The following is a 23,191-nucleotide window of genomic DNA, read 5'->3' on the forward strand; positions in this document are numbered from 1 at the left end:
TTGATTTTATATATAAATTTTATTATATTTTGATTAATTTTGATTTTGAAACTGAATTAATTGAAAATAAATTTTTTTTAAAAATTATTTTTGATAATGAATCAAAATTCAATAATTGATTAATTAATTAAATTAAATTAATTCAGTTAATTAATTTAATTAAAATCGACTTTTGAACTCCCATGACTACAATCCTTTCAAAATTTTGACTCAAGTTAGTCAATTAATAAATAAACCAACAAATCATTATAAAATAAAAAAGTCTTATATCATACAATTGGAACGAAATTTTACATGGGAAGTGTTAAGCATCACCTGTTTATTTTAATTTTTAATTCACTTACGAATTATTAGATAGTTTTTTAGATTATAACTTCCGACATCATTTTATTGTTTCTATCTTGCTTTTTTTTTTTTTTTTTAATTTTAACAAAAAAAAAGTTGAAACTGTCTCATATCTAATTTTTTAATTAATTTTTATTTTTTAATATATTATAAAAATACGTATCATTCTATTAATTTTGATTATAAAACTTAAAAACTTGATTATAAAGCTTAAAAACATTATTACCGGAGAATAAGATAATTTTTTTATTAATATTTTAAAAATTAAAATATAAAAGCATTAAAAAGGGAATATTCAATTTCAAAAATTTTTTTTTAATTGGAGTTTTTAGATTCATCAACTTTAAATGAGCGACAAATACAAATAAAAAATTATATAATAAAAATATATTTATCAATTTCTTAACTTTACTTAAGTTTAAAAATTTCACTAAAAAAAAAAAAAAGACTAACACTTCGAAAAATAAGGAGTAAATAGTAAACGGTGAAAACGGTTCGTAAAATTCCTGGAGGCTGGAACTTTCCTTAACCAAATGCCAACGCGTTTACCGAGTGGTGACGGTGAAAGTTAAATGCCAGCTGATCAGCTGCTATTCTGACAGATGTAACCATACCATTGGTCTAGATCCTTGCATTCTGTTGATTGCGTGTGACTGATACCAATTATAATAACTTTTTTTGAGACGCGTGGATCACCGCTCAGCTGTTAATAAAATTGAACATAAACAAAATAACTGCTAAAAAAAAAGCGTGTGCTAGTGGGTCCTACCATCCATGTGGCTCCCACGGAAAGGTTTGACTCACCTGCTCAAAATTTAAAATCGGACGGTGATTAAAGGCTGTCTGTGATGTATACGTCACTGTGGGACAATATTCAAAGCCGCCACGTTAGCAAATCGGTCTTTTTTTGAAAAAGGAAACAGATAAAAAAACGACTGCACGTCCCTCTCCGATGATTTGACCAAAAAGCTCTTTATAAATGACGTGGCGCATTCTTATGGGTTTAGGCTTTAACAAGTTTCCTGAGTCGGTTTAGGCCTGAATACTACCTAAATTTATAAAAATAGAATATATAGAGAAATATAAAACCCTGAAAATCAGGACTTTTTTCCTTTGCTCTGTTTTCTCTCATTCTGAGCATTTTCTTTCTTTTTTTTCCTGGTAATTTCTGGGATTCAAATTTTTTTCCTGCAGCTCAGAAAGAGAAGGAAAAGACAAAGGAAAGAGAAAGAAAAAGGAGAGTGGGAAAATTTTAATTCTTTTTTAATTATTATTTAGCATGGGTTGTTTTTGGTGCACTGGAAATTCAAGGCAAAGATCGAAAAAGCTAACCAACAAGAATGATGACAGCAACTACCAACGCAAGCTCCATGATCTAATGAAAGACAGTTCGGGTATTGAGATTTTGTTTTCAAATTCTATGGTTTTCTTTTTCTTTTTATTTTTGGCGAAGTTAAATACATTGTGTTTGATCATGGTGTTGAATTTACGTTCTTGCTGTTATCATTCTTGTTTTTGTTTTTTATGGGCTGTTTTTGTGTTAGGTATGTGTCATTCTTGAAATCAAAGACTCTAATTTTGTCGATTTTCTTCCTAACGCAAGTTTTCTTTTTCCTCTCTTTCTTGGATTAAGTTTTCAATGCTTTGTTTTTGTTGAAAGAAATGGAGTCTTTCTTGGTCACGATGTTTTCTTTTTGCTTCCTTTCTCTATATTTGATATTTTGATTGTCAAGCTAATGATTTTGAAGTGTAAATTTTGATTCTTGGCAAAAGGGTTTTAATTACTTCTTTCATCCATTTAATTGTGATTTTTTAGATGTAATAGTGAAATTTTATACATTATTTTCTTAACATGTGCTATATGTATAATGATGCTAGTAGTATTTTTGTTTGTTTGCATGATAGGAAACAAAGATCCATTATATAATCCAAAATCCGTACTGGGTGTTCTATTTGTCCTTGTTTCTTCTTTGTTTACTTTAAATATTGATATTCGTGGTCAATTTTTTTTTTAAATTCTCTTTGGTTTTTCCTTTTCATGGAGCGTCCGTCTTATGTCTTTTTCTTGGCTTTTTTCTTGTGGTTTTTGGTCCACCAATTAAAAGTTGCATTGAAGAAAGGCAGTGCATATGAGAGTGCAAAGAAGGAAGAGGTAGCTAAGAATGATCAGTTATCGTTGGATGTAAAGAATTTGAATTTGAATGATGAGGTTTCCAAGGATGGAAAAGATAGTAAACTGGCACAGTCATTTACATTTGCTGAACTTGCAGCTGCAACAGGCAACTTTAGGTCGGATTGTTTCTTGGGTGAAGGAGGTTTTGGAAAAGTTTACAAGGGATTCTTGGAGAAAACGAACCAGGTTGGTAGAGTTTTATATCATTTTGTTGTCAATATTGTTGAAAATTATGAATATTATCTTATCAAAACCTTATTACTTTAATTACTATGTTTACTTAATTGTCTTATATCTCAATTCAACTTAACAAACCTGTATTATAATTTGGCATTGAGCGGTATGTTCATTGATGAAGTTGCTGGTTACTTTGCTGTTTCTTTTTTTTCCCTGATGTAGGATGTCGCTATCAAGCAACTTGATCTTAATGGTCTTCAGGGCATTAGGGAATTTGTTGTTGAAATATTGACATTAAGCATGGCTAAGCACCCAAATCTTGTAAAATTGATAGGGTTTTGTGCTGAGGATGAACAGAGACTACTGGTTTATGAGTACATGTCATTAGGGTCTTTGGAAAACCATTTACATGGTAAGCAAAATCTTCCTCCCATTTCCCTGCTGATTTCGTTATTGTTCTATGTACTTCTTATGACAATTCTGCCTATTATGTTATGCATTTTATTATTCATAGTTTGTTCCTCTTCATGGATACAGAGCTTCCACCCGGTAGAAAACCACTTGATTGGAACACAAGGATGAAAATAGCCGCTGGTGCAGCGAGGGGCTTAGAATATTTGCATGATAAAATGAAACCCCCTGTCATATACCGTGACTTGAAATGCTCCAATATTTTGCTTGGCGAGGGATACCATCCAAAGCTATCTGATTTTGGCTTGGCAAAAGTGGGTCCCATTGGGGATAAGACTCATGTTTCTACAAGGGTTATGGGCACGTATGGTTATTGTGCGCCAGATTATGCAATGACTGGACAGCTGACATTTAAATCAGATATTTACAGCTTTGGGGTTGTGTTCTTGGAACTTATTACTGGTAGGAAAGCAATTGACAATACAAGAGATCATTCAGAACAAAATCTTGTTGCATGGGTAAGATAAAGCTTATTCCACTTTTATCAATTAATATCTTTGATTTTTCAATTAGATATATTTCCATTTAAAATTGTCTGTTAAGAATCATTGATCTTGCATTGTCACTCTTTTTGGCCTGTTTATCATATTATATTGGATTGTTGGTTAAAAGTGTAACTGTAATGAATGTGGTTTTGTTTTGTATTATAATCTTAATTGTTGTATTCTAAGAAGTTTTCTGGCAGTATAATCTACTCTGCTACTTTGGTATCTTCATTATAAAGAAATTCTGTAATGAATTGTCGGTTAAAAAATTATGGCAAGCTTGATTTTTGTTCTGTCTTGTAGCTGATAATATTATATAGCAATCAAGGAACTGGTTTTAGAAGGGAACTTGATAAAGGGAAATGATAATTATTGGAAGCGGTCGCTTTGATCTGTTCTACAAATGCTTATTTTCTTATTTGCTTGCAGGCACGCCCCATGTTCAAAGACCGAAGGAATTTTTCGCAAATGGTTGACCCTCTGCTGCAAGGTCAATATCCTGTCAGAGGTCTCTACCAAGCACTCGCCATTGCTGCAATGTGTGTTCAGGAGCAGCCTAATATGCGGCCGGCTATTTCAGATGTGGTTTTGGCTCTGAATTACCTATCCTCCCAGAAATATGACCCTAACAAATCTGTTCATACCTCTCGAAGAAACATGGCATCATCAGCAGTGAATCGGAATATTGTTGCAGATCATGAGCATAACGGTCACTGAGCTGGAGGACAAAGTTAAAAATAAAGTGGCAAATATTGTTGTTCTGCGGTGTTAATACAAAGTGCCTGGTTATCAATTTTTGCATTACAGGAGATAACAGGCATACTTTCCATCTTAATCTCCAGACAGATTTTCTTTCGTCCTTTACTCCCCCTCTGATGGTGTACATGTGCGTTGGGGTTCTTGTATGTAAGATGCTTCTTTGTAGGAACCATTTTCCCATAATACTAGTTTAGCCCTCCTATTTAAAGTGATGAGTACCTGTCCTTCTTGCTCTCTTGCTTACTCCTATTAAAAAAAAAGAAGAAGTGTGATTATCTACTCTCGAAGTGACGATCTCTTTTCAGAGCTTCACAATTACAATAAAAACAGGACTCATAAATGACTATATATCTTTTCGATTATTGTTTCCATAAAGGTAATAGCAGCAATTAGATCAAGTGGGTAGTCTCCACAATATTCTCTTATTGTCGATTGGTTGTTTTAGATCCACGTCCGAACACTAGGATCACGATTTTCATGTCATTCTTAAATGTGCGAAGTCAAAATTGAGTATAGTTTAGTGCGTAGACGTTGGAAAGTATTAAATGCAAGGATTTATTAGACTTTTGGAAAGGGACTCTTGAGAAGGGTTTACCTAAGGTCCTAAGCCCAGCCGTGCTTGGGGACTAAATTTTCCAATTAACCTATTCAATTTGCAATTTATTTTGGATCACCACCTTCAACCAATTTATGCAAACCTTGCTAAACTCTTGCAAAACAGTTTGTTCTCTCTCTGTCAGGAACCAAAAGATTTCCCGCCTAAAGTCGTTAGAAGCCTAAGTAACTAACTGAAACCCAAGCCTTATTACTTCATCAGCTCCTAGCAAGAAAACACTTGAAACGTTTTTCTCCATCTCTATATTCTGCAAATTTCTCTTTTTTTGTCTCTCTTAAGCAGCTTGAAGAAAAGCAATCTCCTGAAAGATGATCCGACCTAGTCATCTTCCGGTTTCGGTTCCATGGGGTAACGATGCCAAGAAGGAAAGAGGGGGCTTCCAGTCTCGAGTGTTTCCATTGGCGGAGAGGTGGATCCATGTTATTCCTGTGATCGTCCTGCTCTGCTTCTTCATTCTCTGGTGGTTGTCTTGTCCAGGTATCATTCATATTTCTTCAAGATTTCAACAAACCATGCAAGCTCATCCCTTCTTTATTCTGAATTTTGTCTGTCTTGATGTTGTCTTAGATTGGGTACGTTGGTTTTAGTTCATTCGTTTTCGAGAAACTTTTTCTTTTTTTGTTTCCTTTACGATCTATACATTGGTGACGAAAGCTTTTGTTTCTTTGATGGCTAATACTTGAGGTTATTGCCTTTTCTCCATTTGTGTTATTAATCTTTAAACCTTTGAGAATTTAATCTTTGTTTTTCATTTTAATAACTCAAAATAAAAGAAAATAGAACTTTCGCAGTCTCATAAGTTAGTTCTGTTCAGAATTGTTGCTGAAGTGTCCTGTCCCCTTTGTTTGGATCATAAGAAAATGGTAGAAGGAAAGAAAATCTTTAAATTGCTTCGAAGGATCACACTTTTTGGTTTGTTCTTTTTGCATGTGGGTTTTGTTTTGTTTTTTCCTCATTCTTTCCTACATCAATTATTCATGGGATGCCTCAGAAGAAAAAATTCTTTGATTTCATTCTGATGGTAGTGAAAAAGCTTATGAAGTTATGCCATCTTTGAATCTCAAGAAAGCTGTAATAAGGAAAAAGAAAAGGCAATTACAGAAGTGAAGTACTTTCTTGTATCTCAAACACCAAAATTCCAATATTTACTATTATTCAGGGTTGAAAATTCATGCTAACCATAATCAACTTACTCTTACTCAGTTTTTTATTAACTCTGAATCTCCCTTTTGGTTTGAAAGCAGTGAATGTGGAGATCAAGGATGGCAGAATTGTGGCTATACATCGTGTTGATATGCAATTGCCTCTTACTAATTCTCAGATTGATGTGGCCATCCTGGCGTCAGCTACATCACCAATTGCCTCAGTCCCACAGAATCTCACAGGGAATTTATTCTGAAGCAGATCTAGGGAGTAAGAGCAAATGAAGAATCAATGCTTCTGATTAGAAAATAGTTTTAAGGAATTCTCTTTTCTGTCAGTGTTGTAGTTACGTAGAGATAGAACATTTGCTCTATCATCAACAAACCAAAGAGATAGTAAGGAATATAACTGTCCTTGATTTTGTTTGCATTGAAATTACACATGTAAACAGCATCAAGTGAAAAGAATGAATCATGTATTTGATAATGTGGTTCAAAGTTTGCTTTCCTGAGCCTGTTGGATTACTTCCTCGAGATTACATCTGACCTCTGTTTTTCTAGACACCCATAGCATTATCTTATTCCTGTATGCTGTAAGCCTTGGGCCATTGTAAAAAAGAAGGTAGAAAATCATTAAACAATGACCTATGATGATCCCTTTTTCGGCCGTAATTCACTAATCTCACCCTCTCTGCAATTTCCCACAGATAAAACCATTGTGTTATTTTTATCTGTTGGAAGAACTCTGCAACAATCCCTCCTCGGCGACTGTAAAACGAATATTGGGGGTTCCGTTAGTAATAGCATCCATAATAATTTTCTTTAATCAGTGTCCTACCATTAACATATGAATACAAAAAGTTTACCTTCTGCCATCGAAGATCATCCCGCTTCTTTAGGACTATAACAGAATCAAGTTTCTCTGGGGAGGCCATTCGCCAACGGCAATAGCGACTGCGTGTTTTATGACGGTAGTACACTCCGATTGTTTGCTTCCTAGCATGTTCATACTTAACCTTGTTCATATAGAAAACGAAGGGCTTTTGGCAAGGGTGCCTTTCAACAGGCCTAGTGTTAAATGCATAAGCAGTGTAATCAGCTCTCTTGTACCAATTGAGAAAAGTTCTTGTAGGCATCTCAAGCTCTCTAGGAGACATCACTCCCCTCAAGATTTGAACCACATAGCCCCAAGACACTGAGATCGACCAGTATCGTGTTGAATCATAGCAGATGGATTGTTGCATCAAACTTGCCGAGTCCTCTTTGGCAGCTTCAAGCAGGTGTGCAAGTGCTTTGGCTCGTTTCATCCGAGGGAATATAGGCTCCACTACATCTATGTGGTGAATTGATACCAATGGGGTCACTGGATGGGCTCCCAAGAGGCCTAATAGGTCTCCATACACATCATACTGTACAAGCATAAGATAAAAACAATTTACCCTGCCTTCTAAATTCTTGAATGAAGATCAAGAAGAGCTTCATATCGTGCTTAATTATTTTCAACTTTCAAATTAGTTTGACGGGGAGTAATTTCATTTTATATATTTTCATTCTTTCCAATACAGTGAAATGTCAAGAGCCAAGTAGAAGATGTGAAGAAGTGGAAGTTTTACCTGATGGAAGCCAAGTTCCCTGGTGAGGGGCACTCCTAGCTCAGCCATGCAAGCCTGAATCCTGTCATCACTGCCATATAATGCTGGATATCGCTGGATGCACTGGTCCTGCATCTTTGCCAATTCTTTTGCCAATGGATAGCTTATTGCAAATCCACCCCCTCCAAATGCCATAGCATATGAAAAGAATATATTCTGAATATGACTCTCTGATGCACTCCCAACATAATAAAACTGTGTATGATTATACTTGGAAAGCACCCTTACCACATTGTCGGCAATAAAAACTGTATCATCATCCCCCATTACGAACCACCTAATATCCTTCATTCCAAGCTTAAGTGTTTCCGAAACCACCCTTGAGATCCTCAATGCCGATCTAGACCCCTGCCTGTTTATGTACTTAAACTTTGAAGTGTCCTGAGAAACCCGAATCTCAGGCAGCCCTTCATTTCTCCTGGTCCTAACTTTCTTATCCACCCAAACTACCCCTCTAGTCTCTTTTGGCCTCCACCATGCTTTTATGTACTCTTTTCTGATCTCCCACAAATTCGACGAAGCTGCTATCCCAAAAGCAATGTGTTTCAGCTCTGTGTCATATCGATGGTAATTACCCGGGGCTGGTTCAACACGGTGCACTTTCCTTCGCTCTACCGCTTTTTCAACTCGTGAAGAGCTGGTGGAGGAATAATTAAAGGGTGCTTCAATTTTTGTGGAGAGATTGGCTATATCCGGACAATCTTTGCGGTCATTGCTCAACAGGAGATTTGAGTATAGAATGTAAAGTAAAGCCACGGCTATGAAGAAATAAATGACCAATCCTCTAAACCTATTTTGTGGCGTACGTTGCTGGGTAGAGCTCATTTGTTGCTAAAGGTGAAAGTTTCTTGCAATGTCTTTGTACCTTTTTTTTTTTGCTTTGGCTATTATTGTTGACATCGACGATGATGTTGTTGCTGCTGTTGATGCTTCCCATGTTTTCGGTTCAAATTATGGAGAAGGATAGTTATAGAAATCAGCTTGGACTGAGAATTGTTCGGATCTAAAAAGAGGAATTTTCCTTTTTTTACATGTATATTTTTAATCCTTTCCTCCTTGCATGTGTCAAATTTTTTGTTCTGGTTGGTGGTTTGAGTTAATTTGTTATAGTGTTGCTGGAATGGCGTTCCGCCGCACCGCACACGGCCAACTCCATCTGCTTAAGGTATCTACTAAGTTTGGCATGAATGCATGACCTTCGTTGCCATTGGGCCTTGAGGCTGAAGCTCAAAACATCGAATTGACGCTCATAAAAGAAGAAAACGTGAACATATATATATATATATATATAATTTTAATTTAACTTTGAATCTCTTTACCTTTTATATTTATATGATTAAAAAAAGTATTACGTGCATGAATTATATTGAATTTGTAATTTTCAAACGTTAATTTTAATATTATATTAATTGATTTAAAAATTAATCGGTAAAATTAAATAAAATTTTAATTTGGCATTGGCTGAAATAAATAAAAAATTACCTAAATTACTCATGCAATCAGTCTCAAAATTGATCAAAACAATCCAAAGTGCATTGTTAGGGCAATAATTGTGGGCCAACAAGTTTTGTGGTTAGAAGCAATTGGTTTCCGGTGAAGAACCCTAAGTTAAAAAAATGATCAAGTCTGGAATTAGAACATTAGCACGTGAATAATAAAAATGTTCAAATCACTCCATTTTCGTACCACACAAACTTTGACAGCTAAATTTTCAAAAAAGCTTAAAATTTTTTCCTTTTTTGCTCAGGAGTACTAGCAGACGTAGTTTTACAAATTCAGTGATTAGTTTGATTATCTTCGATCGAAAGCAGGCAGTTAACTAAAAAAATTTAAATTCTGGTTAGTATTTTTTTAAGGAAGTGTTTAGTGTTATTTTTAAAATTATTATTATAAAATAATCATCAAAGTGATTTTATTATTAAGTTGATTTTATTATTCATAATTTGAAATTATTTTATTTGATTAATAATCATTAATTCATATAATTAAATATCATTATGTTTAGCATTACTAAAAATTAAATACTATTTTATTTAGAAGTATGAAAATAATCATTTTTATTGTAATAATTATATAAATTAATGATTTAAATGTTGTTTAAAGATAATAATTCATAAAACATAATAATATTTTAATTATTTTATAATAAATATAATAAAATTATTAAATATATATTTATTAAGTAAACCAATTTTTATAATATAAATTATGTAAAAAAAATTGAATTAGAAAATAAAATTAATCTATTAAAATCATAATGAAAAAACAAAAACATTATATTTTATATAAAACATTAAAAAAAACACATTATTTTTAAATTTGTTATAATGAATATTAATTTAAAAATACAAAAATTTGTAATATAAAGTAATTACAATATAGAAGAATCAAATTTTTAATTCACATATTAAATAAATAATATTGACTGTTATTAACTTTATATATAATTTTATTTTGATGATAAAAGTTTTTCATTTTTTTAGATGAAATTAAATTATCCTTCAAGACAATAATCTGATCACTCTTGATAAATTTAAGATAATTATCATGTATAAATCATCATCGTTTTTTAAATAATTACCCTATACTAAACACTACATAGGAGAAAAGTCTCCCTATTTTGGTGATGGCTGAGGAATATTAAACCATACAAATGCCTTCAAATGTTATGTCATAATTATTAACTTTTCCAAAATGATCAACAAAAGATCATTGTTAGAAGTTTCTTTATCACAAAGAATGTATTAATTATGTGGATATGGTTTGTACTTCTTGTATGATTAGTGGCATCAATTCATACATATATTTTGATAATGTGTTACATTTTACATGTTACATTGAATCATATAATGAGAGGTAATTCTTTACTATCCTATAAACCTCATTCCATTCATCTTCGTAGTCTTTAAAGCTCGAGGCTTTTAAATTAGAAACTTAAAGTTTAATCAATTGGACGTTTTCTTGGGACTATTTAAATTTTTTTATATATAAATGTGATAAAATAAATTTAAATATGAATGAAATTCATTTAAAAAGTTTAAATTTGATTAAATTTGATTCGATAAAAAAAAGCAAATTTTGAATCTCGAAAAAGTTTGAATTTTAAAATAATTTGAACTAAAAAATCTTTAAAAATTTAAATTCAAAATCAACTTGAACTTAAAAATATATATTAAAATAATTATATATATCTCTCAAATCTAAATAATAACATTATTAGTTCGATTCTAATCTCGGTCCAAACCCTAAATGATTCAAACTTAAAGAGATACGAATATAAAATTACTTTAAACCAAAATAATCTGAACCTAATATAATCCTCTTTGAAAATATCCAAACTCAAACCTATCTATTTGCCACCTCTATTTATATCGTAAAATATATAAAATTTTGATTCTGTAAGGATCTCTTGTTTGCTCTAGTGCAAAGTGGGGAGAGTGAAAAGGACTGATTGGAGGACACCAACCATGAAATTGTAAGTTATATGAAGAACAACACACGAGAACATGATTTCCAATGCTTTTCTTTTCTTTTCTTTCTTGTCCAAGAAGACATGCAAACAAAATGAGAGTGGAAGTGTAGGACCAGACCGGTTCCAAAGGTTTCAATCTATCTTGGATCTTGATATCGATAATAGTTGGGGCAACCAAGAAAAGGGCAAAACTTTGTGCAACAGGCAGCGTGTAAAATGTGACCTCCCAGTTCCAGTCTCGCGGCCTCAATCAGTCAGTCAGCCGTGAGCAGATAAGGTGGATTACCAAAAAGTTTCTTCACATGTCTCCGGGTCCTACCGCATCTAGGGCTACTATTCTATTTTTATCTATACATTATTCACTTCCTCATTATTTCCCAATCCTTTAACCTCAATCTTAGGTTTATTATAAAGTCCATATTACCTGTTTAGAAAGACAGTTTTAACCACAATATATATTTGATTTTTTTTTAAAAGGAGCTTAACTCTTAAATCATGAAAGTTGACATATGTACATTCATCACTGAATTATAACTCTTAATGTTGCAACTTTCGCATATATATTATGTAAGGTTAATTAGCAGCAACTTTTATTAGCCAACACTGGGCAATGACAGCCACATGGCCTGCTGTTAATTATTGTACTAGTTGATGAATCCCGATTTGATTCTACGACAAAGAATTAAGTTTGGTTTTCAAATTGTTTTTTTTTTTTTCGTTAAATCAAGGGACATGTATAATAAATACTCCTAACTTTTTCCCCAAAAGAAATAGGATAAATCCTACATGCGAAAGCATAAAATCAATATTATGCGATTGTTTTGCACCTAAACATTGTTTATATATTACAATAATTATGTATATATATTGTATTTCCTTACTCAAAAAATTATTAGATTGATCAATTAGTCGCACGTTTTTCTTTTTGGTCTAAAGTCTCCCTTTTAAAAATTATACTTGATAAAAAAAAAGGGCATGTTTTTACGCTAGCAAATATGTTTTATTAGCTTGCAACATGTAACGGGCCAATTAGCCATTATAACAGGCATATATATTAGTAGTAAATTGAATAAATTGCACTTCTTTATGTCATTTAAACTTGGATTTTCTTTTACAAAAGAGTTCATTCATCATGTATTCAAAAAGTTATGCACTGACCACAAAAAAAAAAAAAAAACTTCTTTCAATCAAAACCGTGCATGCAAGCAATGGATTTAGTTCTATATACTTTTATGGTGACAAGCAAAAAGTTAAAATGGATAAGCAAAGAAAAGATAAGAAAAAATGTACGAAGTCAGAATGTGATAGGCTAAGATGATCCTTCATAGTTCATTGTGACCCCCTTTTAACTTTCATGTTGAACGGTTTCAATCAAGTCATTTGATGAGACACAAATATTTTTATCAACCATTCAAAAACCCCCAACACCCGCCAATTATGCCATGTGTCCAACTATGATGCCTCAAATTATAGCAAACCAGCCATTTTCTTTCCCATATTGCCATTTCATTGTCATCCCTCAACAATTTGCATTTAGTTCGAAAAGATATGTCCTTCTTTTTTTTTCCTATTATGTTTTTATGAGTTACCCTTATTAAAAGGGTTTTGGCTGGTTATCTGTGAGACTGAGACGCCAAGAAAACAAGAAAGCATTGCTTGAAGAGACTCACGGTCGGGAAAGTCCTGCAACTTTCAACGTGCTTAAGAAATTTGCTTCTGTTCTTTCTGCTGATTTTGCTTTTGTTGTTATTGTTTCTTATTTTTTTGTTGCCAACCCATTTCCACTTGCCAGACTGTAAATACCAAACAGAAAGAGATCAAGAAATCAGTGTAAGGTGAGTGGATATATTTTGATAGAAGAAAACAACAATCTTCTTCCTGTAGCTTTTTTTAAGTAGAAAAAGAGGGTTTCATGATTGAGTTATAGGGATAAGAGCTGAAATAGCAAGAGCCGTGTGAAATTCAGGTCCAGAGGGATGGGAACCCAAACCTTTTCGACGATCATTCCTTTTTTTCTTAGCCTTTTTAATTGAAATTAAAAAGTAGTTTCTCTTCCATTATCTTCTCGTCTCCTTCTACCTGTACTCTCTCATCTCTCAGCCTCTTCTTTTTTCTATTATTCTTTTACCTGTAGACTGTTAAGTCCACCAAGTTTTGGGTGTTTGTTCAACTTGAGAAACTTCAGCTCTTACCTTTGCAGAGTTTCTTTCAGCAAGCAAACCAGAATCTGGTTCTGAAGATTCAGCTTAATTCACTTGAGGTAGCTTCTTTGTAATTTGTTTGCTTCTATTACAAATCCAAACTCTTTTTACACTTCTTTTAAAGATTTTGGGCATCATTTTTGGGTTTTTTTATTAGTAAGTTGCATGATTGACAGAAAATTTTCTCTGCTCATAAATTTGTTATGAAATTAGTCTTGTTTTTGGTAATTTAACTTGTTGCGGTTTTCTTTCACTCTCATGGGCCACAAAGAGCTTTTCTTTTTTTGACAGCTTTAATAAGGGAACCATCTAGTTGCTAATGTCTTCAAGCTCCGGCAAGTTACTGATTTTCAGTGCTTGGCTTAATTTTCCGCACTCTACATCTCCACTTAACCTATTCTCCCATGACCAAACTACCAAAAAAAATGAGGTTCTAAATCACTTTTGCAGTCACCAAAACTCAAACCTAACATGAGTTATTTAGATCAATAAAGCAACCTGAAATGACTTGTAAGCCCCTAATATTCCTTGCAAGCTGACTTTTTTTAATGTTCTTTTATCACCTCATAATAATTCAGTTCCAAAACATCTTTCCCCAACCTCTTAGTCCAGTTCATTTCAATGTCCCACCACTGATGTTGAAAGTGTAACATTGTCATATCTGCATAAATTTCAACTATGTTAAAAGAATTGTATTCCTTTTTTTCTTTTGCTTTCCCACAGGACAAATATTTGCATGGCTATGATTTGTGATGGGTTTTCTTCTTTTTCAGTTTTCACCCTTTAATTTGATGCATGACTAGGCAATAAACTATATCTAGACTTAGATTTTTTTTCACTATTGTTTGTAATTATGCAGATATGGACCCAACAGAAAAATCATCTAAGCAATCAAACTTGATCCCACCACTGCCAAGGGACTCTAGGGGCTCACTTGAAGTGTTCAATCCATCCACTTTCTCAACTCGGCCCATTAACCCGGCATTTCGCTCGCAACCCATTTGGCAAAACTTAATAGATACACGTGGCAGCTCAGAAGAAGCTGACCCTTCCAAGCTAGCCTCCAAGTCGGGTCGAGTTGAAGAAATAACATCATGGATGGCACTCAAGGAACCACCTGCTCCATCCCCATCTCCAGCACCATCTTCATTAGCATCATCACCACTTGTTCATAAGATCACTAGCGATAATAATGATCAAAACGGCGGCGGAAACGCAAGTCCGAAGCCTTCGGATGAAGCTGGAATGGCTGCAAAGAGAGCTGCAGAATGGGGGTTAGTGCTAAAAACAGATAATGAAACTGGCAAACCACAAGGAGTTGTTGTTAGGAATTCGGGTGGGGATGACCCGAATTCCAAACCGGGTACTTCTCGTAGAAACTCAAATAATTCAGTTCGGAGCTCCGAAGAATTATCAGATAACGAATTTAGCAAGGAGAAAGGGTTCCCTAGAGTATCCGAAGACTTAAAGGATGCATTGTCAACATTTCAACAAACATTTGTTGTTTCGGATGCTACCAAACCCGATTACCCGATTTTGTATGCAAGTGCCGGGTTTTTTAAGATGACCGGCTACACTTCTAAAGAGGTCATAGGCAGGAATTGGTAAAATCAAATCTTTCTTTTACTTTTGTTTAATACTATCATTTTATTACCTGTAATAACGGTCATGGAAGGGTAATATTGACATTTTGGTGTTGGTTGGGTGGGGGATCCAGTCGGTTTTTACAGGGTGCGGGTACAGACCCGAGCGATGTGGCGAAGATTAGGGAGGCATTGCAGGCAGGGAAAAATTATTGTGGGAGATTGTTGAATTACAAGAAAGATGGGACTCCTTTTTGGAATCTTCTTACTATTGCACCCATTAAGGACGAAAATGGGAAAGTCCTAAAGTTTATTGGGTTAGTTTTCCATTTATCCTTTAATCATTGGTTTTTAATTCTCACATATAATCTTTTTTTCACCTATTATTTTTCCAAATAAATCAACACATCCCTTAATTCTCTCATCATATAACTATTGGAATTATTATTTTATACACCGATTATGAAAATTTTTAATTATTACATTCATTCTTTATTTTCTAAAATGTATTTTAAATAACTCTGTATTAATATTTTAATCCGATTTCAACAATATTTTGAGGAAAACATAGGAGAGTAGCTGCAAGGGCATTTGTCCTAAAACATGGCACATGAAAATTCACGAGAACAAAGTGACAAGCAAGAAGAAATGGAAACACCCATTGTCTTTGTCCCCAGTGTCACATCAGATAATTGCAAAAATAATTTTGGTGACAACTGGGGGTGCTGGCTCACATGTAATCCTTGTCAGATCACCCACAAGATTCAATTTCTTGATGGTGATGGGAATGTGGGCCTGCTGTTTCCAACCGTCGGATTGTCGATGAACTGTGATGGGATTGAAGGAGGGAATGAATGTAGGATTAGATTATCAAGAAATTGTCAACAGTGGAATTTGTTTTGATATCTGTTTCTGTTTTGGGTTTGAATGATTCGGCTTGTCAGAATGCAAGTGGAGGTGAGCAAGCATACAGAAGGGGCCAAGGAAAAGATGATGAGGCCCAATGGATTGCCCGAGTCTTTGATTCGATACGATGGTATATGTTCTAACATATCCCCTTTTTTTTGTCTCTTACTTGGGCCACCAAGTACCCACTGCTCGTATTCCTGTATGAATTATTAGGGACAGTCAGCAACAACTAGGAATACAGTGCATGCGTGGGAAGATACTATACATATTCAAAACATTTATTTTTCATTAATACTTTGGAGATTTCAAATATTCATTAAGCAAAATCAATATTTTGAAATTTCATTCTATAAGTCTGAGCTCTCCAAAGTAATTATTAGAGTTGAAAGTTTTGAGTGCTTGTCATTTTCTTACACTCGTTTTATTTATGTCAGGTTAAAGAAATGGAAAGATGAAAAATAGGGAAAGTTGAAACTTTCTCAAATGTAGAGAATTAAGCACCAAAACATATCTTGAAATGCCAATATTTTTTCAGTCATGAATCTTTTTTTGTTCAGTTTGCACAACTTTCATATTATATTTGTGACAGTATGGCTTGATAGATTTGTAATGACTAAGGTTTTTTGATGATGTCCTGTGCTTAATCTTATCCCCCACAACTAAGGCATTAATATGATCCTTTGTCATTGAGGATGTCAAATTTTTTTAATAATTCATAACCAAGCAAACAACAGAAATTCATATTGGAGGAAGCCGTTAATGTCAATTTTCAATGAACTATGACCTTTTGAGAGCTCTAAGGTGATTTAAAGCCAGTGTGGATGTCATAAATTACATTATTCTTGTTGTAATGACTTTTCACTTACATAGATATCTATTCAAATGCCTCTAATAATATCTGTTCTTGCAGCTCGCCAGAAGGACATGGCTGTCGGTTCAGTAACAGAACTTGTGGAAGCAGTTAAGAAACCCCGTTCACTTAGTGAATCAACATATCATCCTTTCATTAGAAAATCAGGTGGTGGTGGTGGTGACGGAGAAGAAGGACTAGGAGTTATGGCTAGGCGAAACTCAGAAAATTTACCTCCGCATAGAAGGAATTCAAATGGGAGTATTAGAATCTCAATGGAGCGTATAAGTGAGGTGCCAGAAAAGAAACTGAAAACATCTAGTCTTCCTTCTTTCATGGGGTATGATTAACATCTTTGTTACAATAACTTGTAGTAAACTTCATGTTTTTCATCATTGACTGGGTATTTTATTAAAGCATCCATTTTACATGGGTTCTCTTTCCATGCTTCAGGCTTACGAGGAAAAGTCAGTCCACTGCTGACAGCTTTGACAATGGTCTCCTGGTGGATGCGGATGAGGATGAGAGTGACGATGATGAGAGGCCAGACAGTTTTGATGACAAAGTTAGACAAAAGGAAATGAGAAAGGGTATTGATCTTGCAACCACACTTGAACGTATAGAGAAAAACTTTGTCATTACTGATCCAAGGCTGCCTGATAATCCCATTGTAAGACTTCAAATTCTAGCTAAATTGTTTTAAAGTTAAACAATGCAAATTAGAAAGAAACTAATGTTTTCAGTTGTCTTAATGTTCAGATCTTTGCATCTGATAGCTTCTTGGAGCTGACAGAGTACAGTCGTGAAGAAATATTGGGCAGAAATTGCAGGTGTGCCTCAAATTCCCTGTACTTACAGATCATGACATCAATTTCAAGTATTTTAACCTGTTCATTCCACCCTTAAGGCTTAAACATCAGTTTGAAGTTGAAACTTAAACTTTCCATGATGCTTGAACTAAAACATATGAAGGAACTTTTGACACTATTTTTATCTAAAGAGAGTAACGGGATTGCAGGTTTATGAAAAAAACCTTAACCCTGTTGTCTAAAGTGAAACTAAACAATATATTGAGTGTTGTGAAAAAAAAAAAATGAAAATCACTTCATTAACCTGTGTGATTTCAGGTTTCTCCAAGGCCCTGAAACTGATCCAGCTACTGTGAGGAAGATTCGGGAGGCAATAGATAACCAAACGGAAGTAACAGTGCAGCTAATCAACTACACAAAGAGTGGTATGTTTAGTATTTTGCAAGTTTAGATGTCATATGACACCCTGAAAATGTTTATAGAAGGTAGCTAATCTTCAATTTCCAGATTCATGTCATGCATGTAATATTCTTGTTTTTCGGTTGTCCAAAGTTAAGTCTATACATTATTACTTATAGAGTAAATATGAAAAGTCTTTATCCTTCAAGTTCTGTTATTATTTTTTATGTTATGGATTATTTCTTCATATAATTCAAAGGTTGTTGTACACATGTCAGGCAAGAAGTTCTGGAACCTGTTCCATCTGCAGCCTATGCGTGACCAGAAGGTAAAAGCCTCAAATATTCAGAGTGGAATGTAAATGCTGCAATCTTGCTATCTAACTCCTTGATTAAGCAGATAATCAAATTTCAGCTACACATGACTTTCTGGACTGAGGAACAAAATTCTCTCTGGTTTCTTGTTTTTATTTTTGGCCTCTATGAACAGGGGGAAGTTCAGTATTTTATAGGAGTGCAGCTAGATGGCAGTGCCAAAGTTGATCCACTTCGTAATACTATTCCAGATGCTGCTGCACAAGAGAGTGAACAACTGGTCTCAACTCTTTTCTCTGCTTCTCATTTTTTCTTTCTTCTTTTTCCTGCTTTTTAAATCCTTATGTTCTTAACCAAATTCCATAACTTTTAAAGTGGTGATGGATGCTACACTTACTTGTTTATCACCAAAATATGTGTTTCTCTACAACGAGAAAAGTGGAGTAGGGCATTACTTTTCTTTTGGCAGTCAATAGCTGCATTTTGTTGTGTATTCTATCTAATATTTATAAATTTGCTGGCTTGTTCTTACAAATAAGCATCATTCTTGCTCGCAGGTGAAACAAACTGCAGAAAATGTTGATGAAGCAGTGAGGGAACTTCCAGACGCCAATATGGTAATGTTTGAATGTTGATCCTTTCTCAAGAAAACCTCTTTGTCTTAAAAAACTCTTACAACAAATTTCATTACCTGCAGAATCCAGAAGACCTATGGATGAATCACTCCAAGGTCGTTCACCCTAAACCTCACAGGAAAGATAGTCCCTCCTGGAAAGCTATTCAAAAGGTATTATTCTTTCATATATAAGAATCTGAGTCATAATCTAAAGGGGACCAACATATCATTTAAAATGATTCAGATGCTGTGCTAATGATGACAAAGCATGGTTCTGAAAAAAAAAAATTATAAGAATTAGAAAGAACAGATATTTCAGTGTCATCTCCATTTTATCTTGTATACTTGTATCTGTCATTTTACACCAGATTGTTCCATTCTGATCCCTTCCATGCAGAGTATATATGTGATCCTTACATATCATTGCTCTTCTAATTTGTAGGTTCTTAACAGTGGAGAAAGGATAGGCCTAAAACATTTTAGGCCAGTAAAACCATTAGGATCAGGTGACACTGGCAGGTTTGTCTGATTACTCTGCTCCTATTTACACTCAATTTTGAAGGATAATTAATGTCTATTCCGTCATACAAATTTTTATACGAGCTATTGTTTTTTTGGCAGTGTGCATTTGGTGGAACTATGTGGGACTGGCCTGTACTTTGCAATGAAAGCTATGGATAAAGGTGTTATGCTCAACCGGAACAAGGTATATGAAATTGCATTGATTATTAGTACTAAGCTTCAAACCAAAAAAAAAAAAACCTGGATGGTTCTTTGTATGTTATCTAATAATAAGCCCGGTAGTGCATAACCAGGAGAGGAGTTTCCCTTTAGTTTTAATCCTCAATTCTTCAGTTTTGCTTACATGATACCTTGCTTTCTTTGCTATAGGTGCATAGAGCTTGTGCAGAAAGAGAAATTCTTGACATGTTGGACCACCCTTTTCTTCCAGCATTGTATGCATCATTTCAGGTTAGAAAACTGATATGAGTTGCAGGTTTGTTTTAGCAAGATTAGCTAGATAATAGTTTGAAATATAGTTTTTTTTTTTGTTTGTGACTATAAAACTAGGATCTTTTCGATTTCTTTGCCACATGAATGTAAAGCTTTGATGCTTTAATACTCAATCAGAAGAAACTTAGGTGCCATATTTTTGTACTTTTAATACATCTGTTTCTTGAGCGTTCGCTTTTATATAGCTGGTCTCATTTCATCTTAACTTGAGATCATTGCAGATTGGATCCTCATTCTGTGACTTGCTTTCTTTATATGAAGACATAAAAAGTTCTAACTTTCAGATACTTTGCAGACCAAAACACATATTTGTCTGATTACGGATTACTGTCCTGGTGGAGAACTTTTCATGCTTTTGGACAAACAACCAATGAAGGTCATGAAGGAAGATGCAGTGAGGTAATTATCCCATTACCATAATTGATACGAGTTATGAACACTAGGATCTAATAGTATCATCTGAAAATGTGCCTATTTCCAAAGCAATTCGGCTATTTCCAGTTTATTGACAAATCTGAGTTGAAATTAACTAGAAAGTTTTTATTGATGTAGATTTTATGCTGCTGAGGTTGTTGTTGCATTGGAGTACCTTCACTGCCAAGGTTGGTTAAAGTCAATTATTATTTTGCTTTTATCTCAATAACATCTTGTTTGTATTATTAACCAAGTGATCAATCAGTTACCGAGTGATTCTCTTGCTCTTCTCACAGGTATTATATACAGAGATTTGAAGCCTGAAAATGTTCTACTCCAGGGCAATGGACACGTGGCCTTGACCGATTTCGATTTATCTTGTTTGACTTCCTGCAAACCACAGGTATCTAAGCTTATTATCTTCTGGCCATTGGTTAACTATGTTCTTTTTACTCTTCATCAGAGTGTTGAAGTTATGTTGGGGAAATCCTTATAAATTTTAGCGGTGTTTATAGCTGCTGATGCCAACCATAGATGAAAAGAAAAAACACCGCAAAAGTCAGCAGAATCCAATTTTTATGGCAGAACCTATGCGTGCATCAAACTCTTTTGTGGGGACTGAAGAGTATATTGCCCCGGTTAGTTTATATTTTAAATGGCTACTTCTTTTCTTTTCTTTTTTTTTTCCCTTTTGTTACTAAAGAAATAGGTGCATTTCACATTAATATTTATCATTTTTATGTTTTTTTTTTTCTATTAAATGCCCATTCTTCTACTGTTTTTTGCAGGAAATTATCACTGGGGCTGGCCATACTAGTGCAGTGGACTGGTGGGCTCTAGGTAATTTTGCTTTGTTATAAAGCAATACCACTAATCCAAAAATGCATGTTTTTAGAAGGAAACAGCTCATGGCTTAGATTAGCATTAATTTCCATTGCAGAACCAGAAAGTAGTAAAAAAGAGCAAAAGATAAAATCAGAAACCATGCCGTAAGCTAATCAGTAACAAACCCATTTTATTTATTAGCCAATGATCAATGGGAATCTGAAATATGAAATATTTTAGTTTATAATTTAATGCAAAAGAATTTTTTTTTCAATTGATTTTGTTTGTCTATTTCAGGCATTCTTATCTATGAAATGCTTTATGGATATACACCATTCAGGGGAAAGACAAGGCAGAAGACTTTTGCCAATGTCCTGCAAAAAGATCTTAAATTCCCAAGAAGCATACAAGTAAAATCTTGTGTCTTTCAAAATTTTCTCTTTTGCATCCACAGCCTTAGACTTAAAAAGGGTGGCTATAACAATGCCATTTTAAGTGACATTCCAGGTTTTATTAGCAAAGTATTACTGTTAATGCAGGTAAGTCTCCAAGCAAAACAGCTGATGTACCGCTTACTACATAGGGATCCCAAAAGCAGATTAGGTTCGCGTGAAGGAGCCAGTGAAATCAAGCGACATCCTTTCTTCAAAGGTGTAAATTGGGCTCTTGTTCGCTGCAAGGTAAATTCCAAAATCCTTAAACTCCGTCAAGTATTTATGAATTTGTTGCATAACATAGTGCGTGCTTCAACCTCCACAGTTACCAGTGTTCTAGTAAAGCAGAGCTGCTGTTTTCCTTTTGTAAACTGATATGATATTTCTGTCTTTTGCACCATAATTCCCCATTTCCCTTTTCATATTGTTATATGATTTTTGATTGCTGACATTTGTTTAATGCCCAGAATCCACCTGAGCTTGAAGCCCCTCTCTTTGCTACTGAAGCTGTGAAGGAAGATAAAGCTGTGGAACCTGAACTGCTAGATTTACAAACAAATATTTTCTGAGACTGTGAGGTTGCATTCTATGTTATTTTTGAGATGTACATGCATCCTCCACGATGATATTCTCAAAATGGATTATGAACTACAATTTTTCTGCTACCGTGATTAAGCACATTGCATTAAGGAAACATCATTAGAGTCTCTGGTTAGCTCCAAATTTGGCTGGGGATTTAGTACTTATGGCAATAAAATCAAGAAGCAGCTGAGCCACGATGCAAGAGAAGCAGGTTTCTGATCGTTTGTTCTTTCTTTTTTTTTTTTTTTTATCAGTATGCTCGATGTAATTTTCTGTAATCTATGTTTGTTGGTAAATAAAATTTGTTTGCTTTGACTCTCTTTGTCGTGATCTTCTCTTCTGGATTCCTAAGCTACATATCTTTTCGTGAATCATACCTAATTTCTCAACTGTTTGGAGGCCCCTGCCCCATCTATTGCCATACATCACTTCATGTCCTTCATTTTAATGACAGTGATTTTTATTGTGAAAATGACAATCAAAGCACTAACTGATACAACAGGTAATATTGAGTTATTTCTCCTCCTGATGAAATAATCCAATATATTGTTACCAAATAGTATGTACTAGAATTAATGCCATGTGCCAGTATCAAACTTTTGCAGTTTCCATCTGTCAGATACCGGTCATCAACCTCCTGGCCACCACCTAGTTCACTGCACAAATTTCACCATTTTAATGCATATTTTGGGTGGAGACTCACCTTTGATTAGATGTCCCAAGTGAAACAATGACTGATCCGCATGCTCCCTCACCCACTTTTTTTCACTTTGCCAAAGGTTACAGTTTATAAATAAAGCTGGAAAGTAGAACAAAGAAAAACATTAGTATCTTATCAGCCTATATTGTTTCTTCTTGCATTGCAATATAAATGCATTTCGCAGCAAAAAAGACTGACTCCCATGGTAAAGGTGTATTGCATGTTCTGGGGAACAATGCCGCATGCATT

At 34.3% G+C, this 23,191-nt stretch overlaps 4 protein-coding genes across 5 annotated transcripts; 3 read left to right on the forward strand and 1 right to left on the reverse strand.

The window, feature by feature from the left end:
* Positions 1-1,437: 1,437 nt before the first annotated feature.
* Positions 1,438-4,622, forward strand: LOC111284661 (putative serine/threonine-protein kinase PBL5). Its single transcript, XM_022873485.2, has 5 exons — positions 1,438-1,739; positions 2,451-2,704; positions 2,918-3,107; positions 3,233-3,624; positions 4,081-4,622. The coding sequence occupies exons 1-5, from the start codon at positions 1,625-1,627 to the stop codon at positions 4,366-4,368; spliced, it is 1,239 nt and encodes a 412-aa protein (XP_022729220.2). The 5' UTR covers positions 1,438-1,624; the 3' UTR covers positions 4,369-4,622.
* A 571-nt stretch (positions 4,623-5,193) lies between these two features.
* On the forward strand, positions 5,194-6,655 carry LOC111284663 (Serine/Threonine-kinase RLCKVII protein). The gene is made up of 2 exons (XM_022873487.2): positions 5,194-5,503; positions 6,271-6,655. Exons 1-2 carry the CDS (start codon positions 5,335-5,337, stop codon positions 6,423-6,425), a joined length of 324 nt encoding a protein of 107 aa, XP_022729222.1. The 5' UTR covers positions 5,194-5,334; the 3' UTR covers positions 6,426-6,655.
* Positions 6,656-6,668: 13 nt separating this feature from the next.
* Positions 6,669-8,776, reverse strand: LOC111284664 (transferring glycosyl group transferase (DUF604)). The gene is made up of 3 exons (XM_022873488.2): positions 7,782-8,776; positions 7,035-7,577; positions 6,669-6,936 (listed from the first exon to the last, which is right to left on the reverse strand). The coding sequence occupies exons 1-3, from the start codon at positions 8,643-8,645 to the stop codon at positions 6,814-6,816; spliced, it is 1,530 nt and encodes a 509-aa protein (XP_022729223.2). The 5' UTR covers positions 8,646-8,776; the 3' UTR covers positions 6,669-6,813.
* A 4,143-nt stretch (positions 8,777-12,919) lies between these two features.
* On the forward strand, positions 12,920-22,557 carry PHOT1 (phototropin 1). 2 transcript variants are annotated; one of them, XM_022875856.2, is made up of 24 exons: positions 12,920-13,127; positions 13,493-13,552; positions 14,353-15,097; positions 15,211-15,393; positions 16,021-16,112; positions 16,896-17,175; positions 17,289-17,505; positions 17,595-17,665; positions 17,963-18,069; positions 18,322-18,371; positions 18,533-18,637; positions 18,915-18,974; positions 19,055-19,144; positions 19,416-19,492; positions 19,595-19,679; positions 19,865-19,945; positions 20,283-20,386; positions 20,540-20,589; positions 20,698-20,804; positions 20,917-21,039; positions 21,190-21,241; positions 21,524-21,636; positions 21,766-21,906; positions 22,128-22,557. In XM_022875856.2, the coding sequence occupies exons 3-24, from the start codon at positions 14,355-14,357 to the stop codon at positions 22,227-22,229; spliced, it is 3,033 nt and encodes a 1,010-aa protein (XP_022731591.2). In that variant the 5' UTR covers positions 12,920-13,127; positions 13,493-13,552; positions 14,353-14,354; the 3' UTR covers positions 22,230-22,557. The 2 variants fall into 2 exon arrangements, with proteins under 2 accessions (XP_022731591.2, XP_089617974.1); XM_089761848.1 differs by having other exon boundaries at positions 12,920-13,552.
* The last annotated feature ends 634 nt before the right edge of the window (positions 22,558-23,191 follow it).

Source organism: Durio zibethinus, chromosome 6 (assembly GCF_047325235.1).
Source record: "Durio zibethinus cultivar Kanyao isolate XHJ-2024 chromosome 6, ASM4732523v1, whole genome shotgun sequence".
Taxonomy (NCBI): Eukaryota; Viridiplantae; Streptophyta; class Magnoliopsida; order Malvales; family Malvaceae; genus Durio; species Durio zibethinus.

Bases quoted from the DNA above. Each gene is read 5' to 3' on its own strand.
- LOC111284661 (XM_022873485.2), top strand. From the start codon at position 1,625: ATGGGTTGTTTTTGGTGCACTGGAAATTCAAGGCAAAGATCGAAAAAG. The intron at 3,108-3,232 runs GTAAGCAAAATC...TCATGGATACAG, and splicing joins TTTGGAAAACCATTTACATG to AGCTTCCACCCGGTAGAAAA. The intron at 3,625-4,080 runs GTAAGATAAAGC...ATTTGCTTGCAG, and splicing joins AACAAAATCTTGTTGCATGG to GCACGCCCCATGTTCAAAGA.
- LOC111284663 (XM_022873487.2), top strand. From the start codon at position 5,335: ATGATCCGACCTAGTCATCTTCCGGTTTCGGTTCCATGGGGTAACGAT. The intron at 5,504-6,270 runs GTATCATTCATA...GTTTGAAAGCAG, and splicing joins CTGGTGGTTGTCTTGTCCAG to TGAATGTGGAGATCAAGGAT.
- LOC111284664 (XM_022873488.2), bottom strand. From the start codon at position 8,645: ATGAGCTCTACCCAGCAACGTACGCCACAAAATAGGTTTAGAGGATTG. The intron at 7,578-7,781 runs GTAAAACTTCCA...ATGCTTGTACAG, and splicing joins GGGAACTTGGCTTCCATCAG to TATGATGTGTATGGAGACCT. The intron at 6,937-7,034 runs GTAAACTTTTTG...TTCGTTTTACAG, and splicing joins ATGATCTTCGATGGCAGAAG to TCGCCGAGGAGGGATTGTTG.
- PHOT1 (XM_089761848.1), top strand. From the start codon at position 14,355: ATGGACCCAACAGAAAAATCATCTAAGCAATCAAACTTGATCCCACCA. The intron at 16,113-16,895 runs GTATATGTTCTA...CTGTTCTTGCAG, and splicing joins GTCTTTGATTCGATACGATG to CTCGCCAGAAGGACATGGCT. The intron at 21,637-21,765 runs GTAAAATCTTGT...CTGTTAATGCAG, and splicing joins AATTCCCAAGAAGCATACAA to GTAAGTCTCCAAGCAAAACA.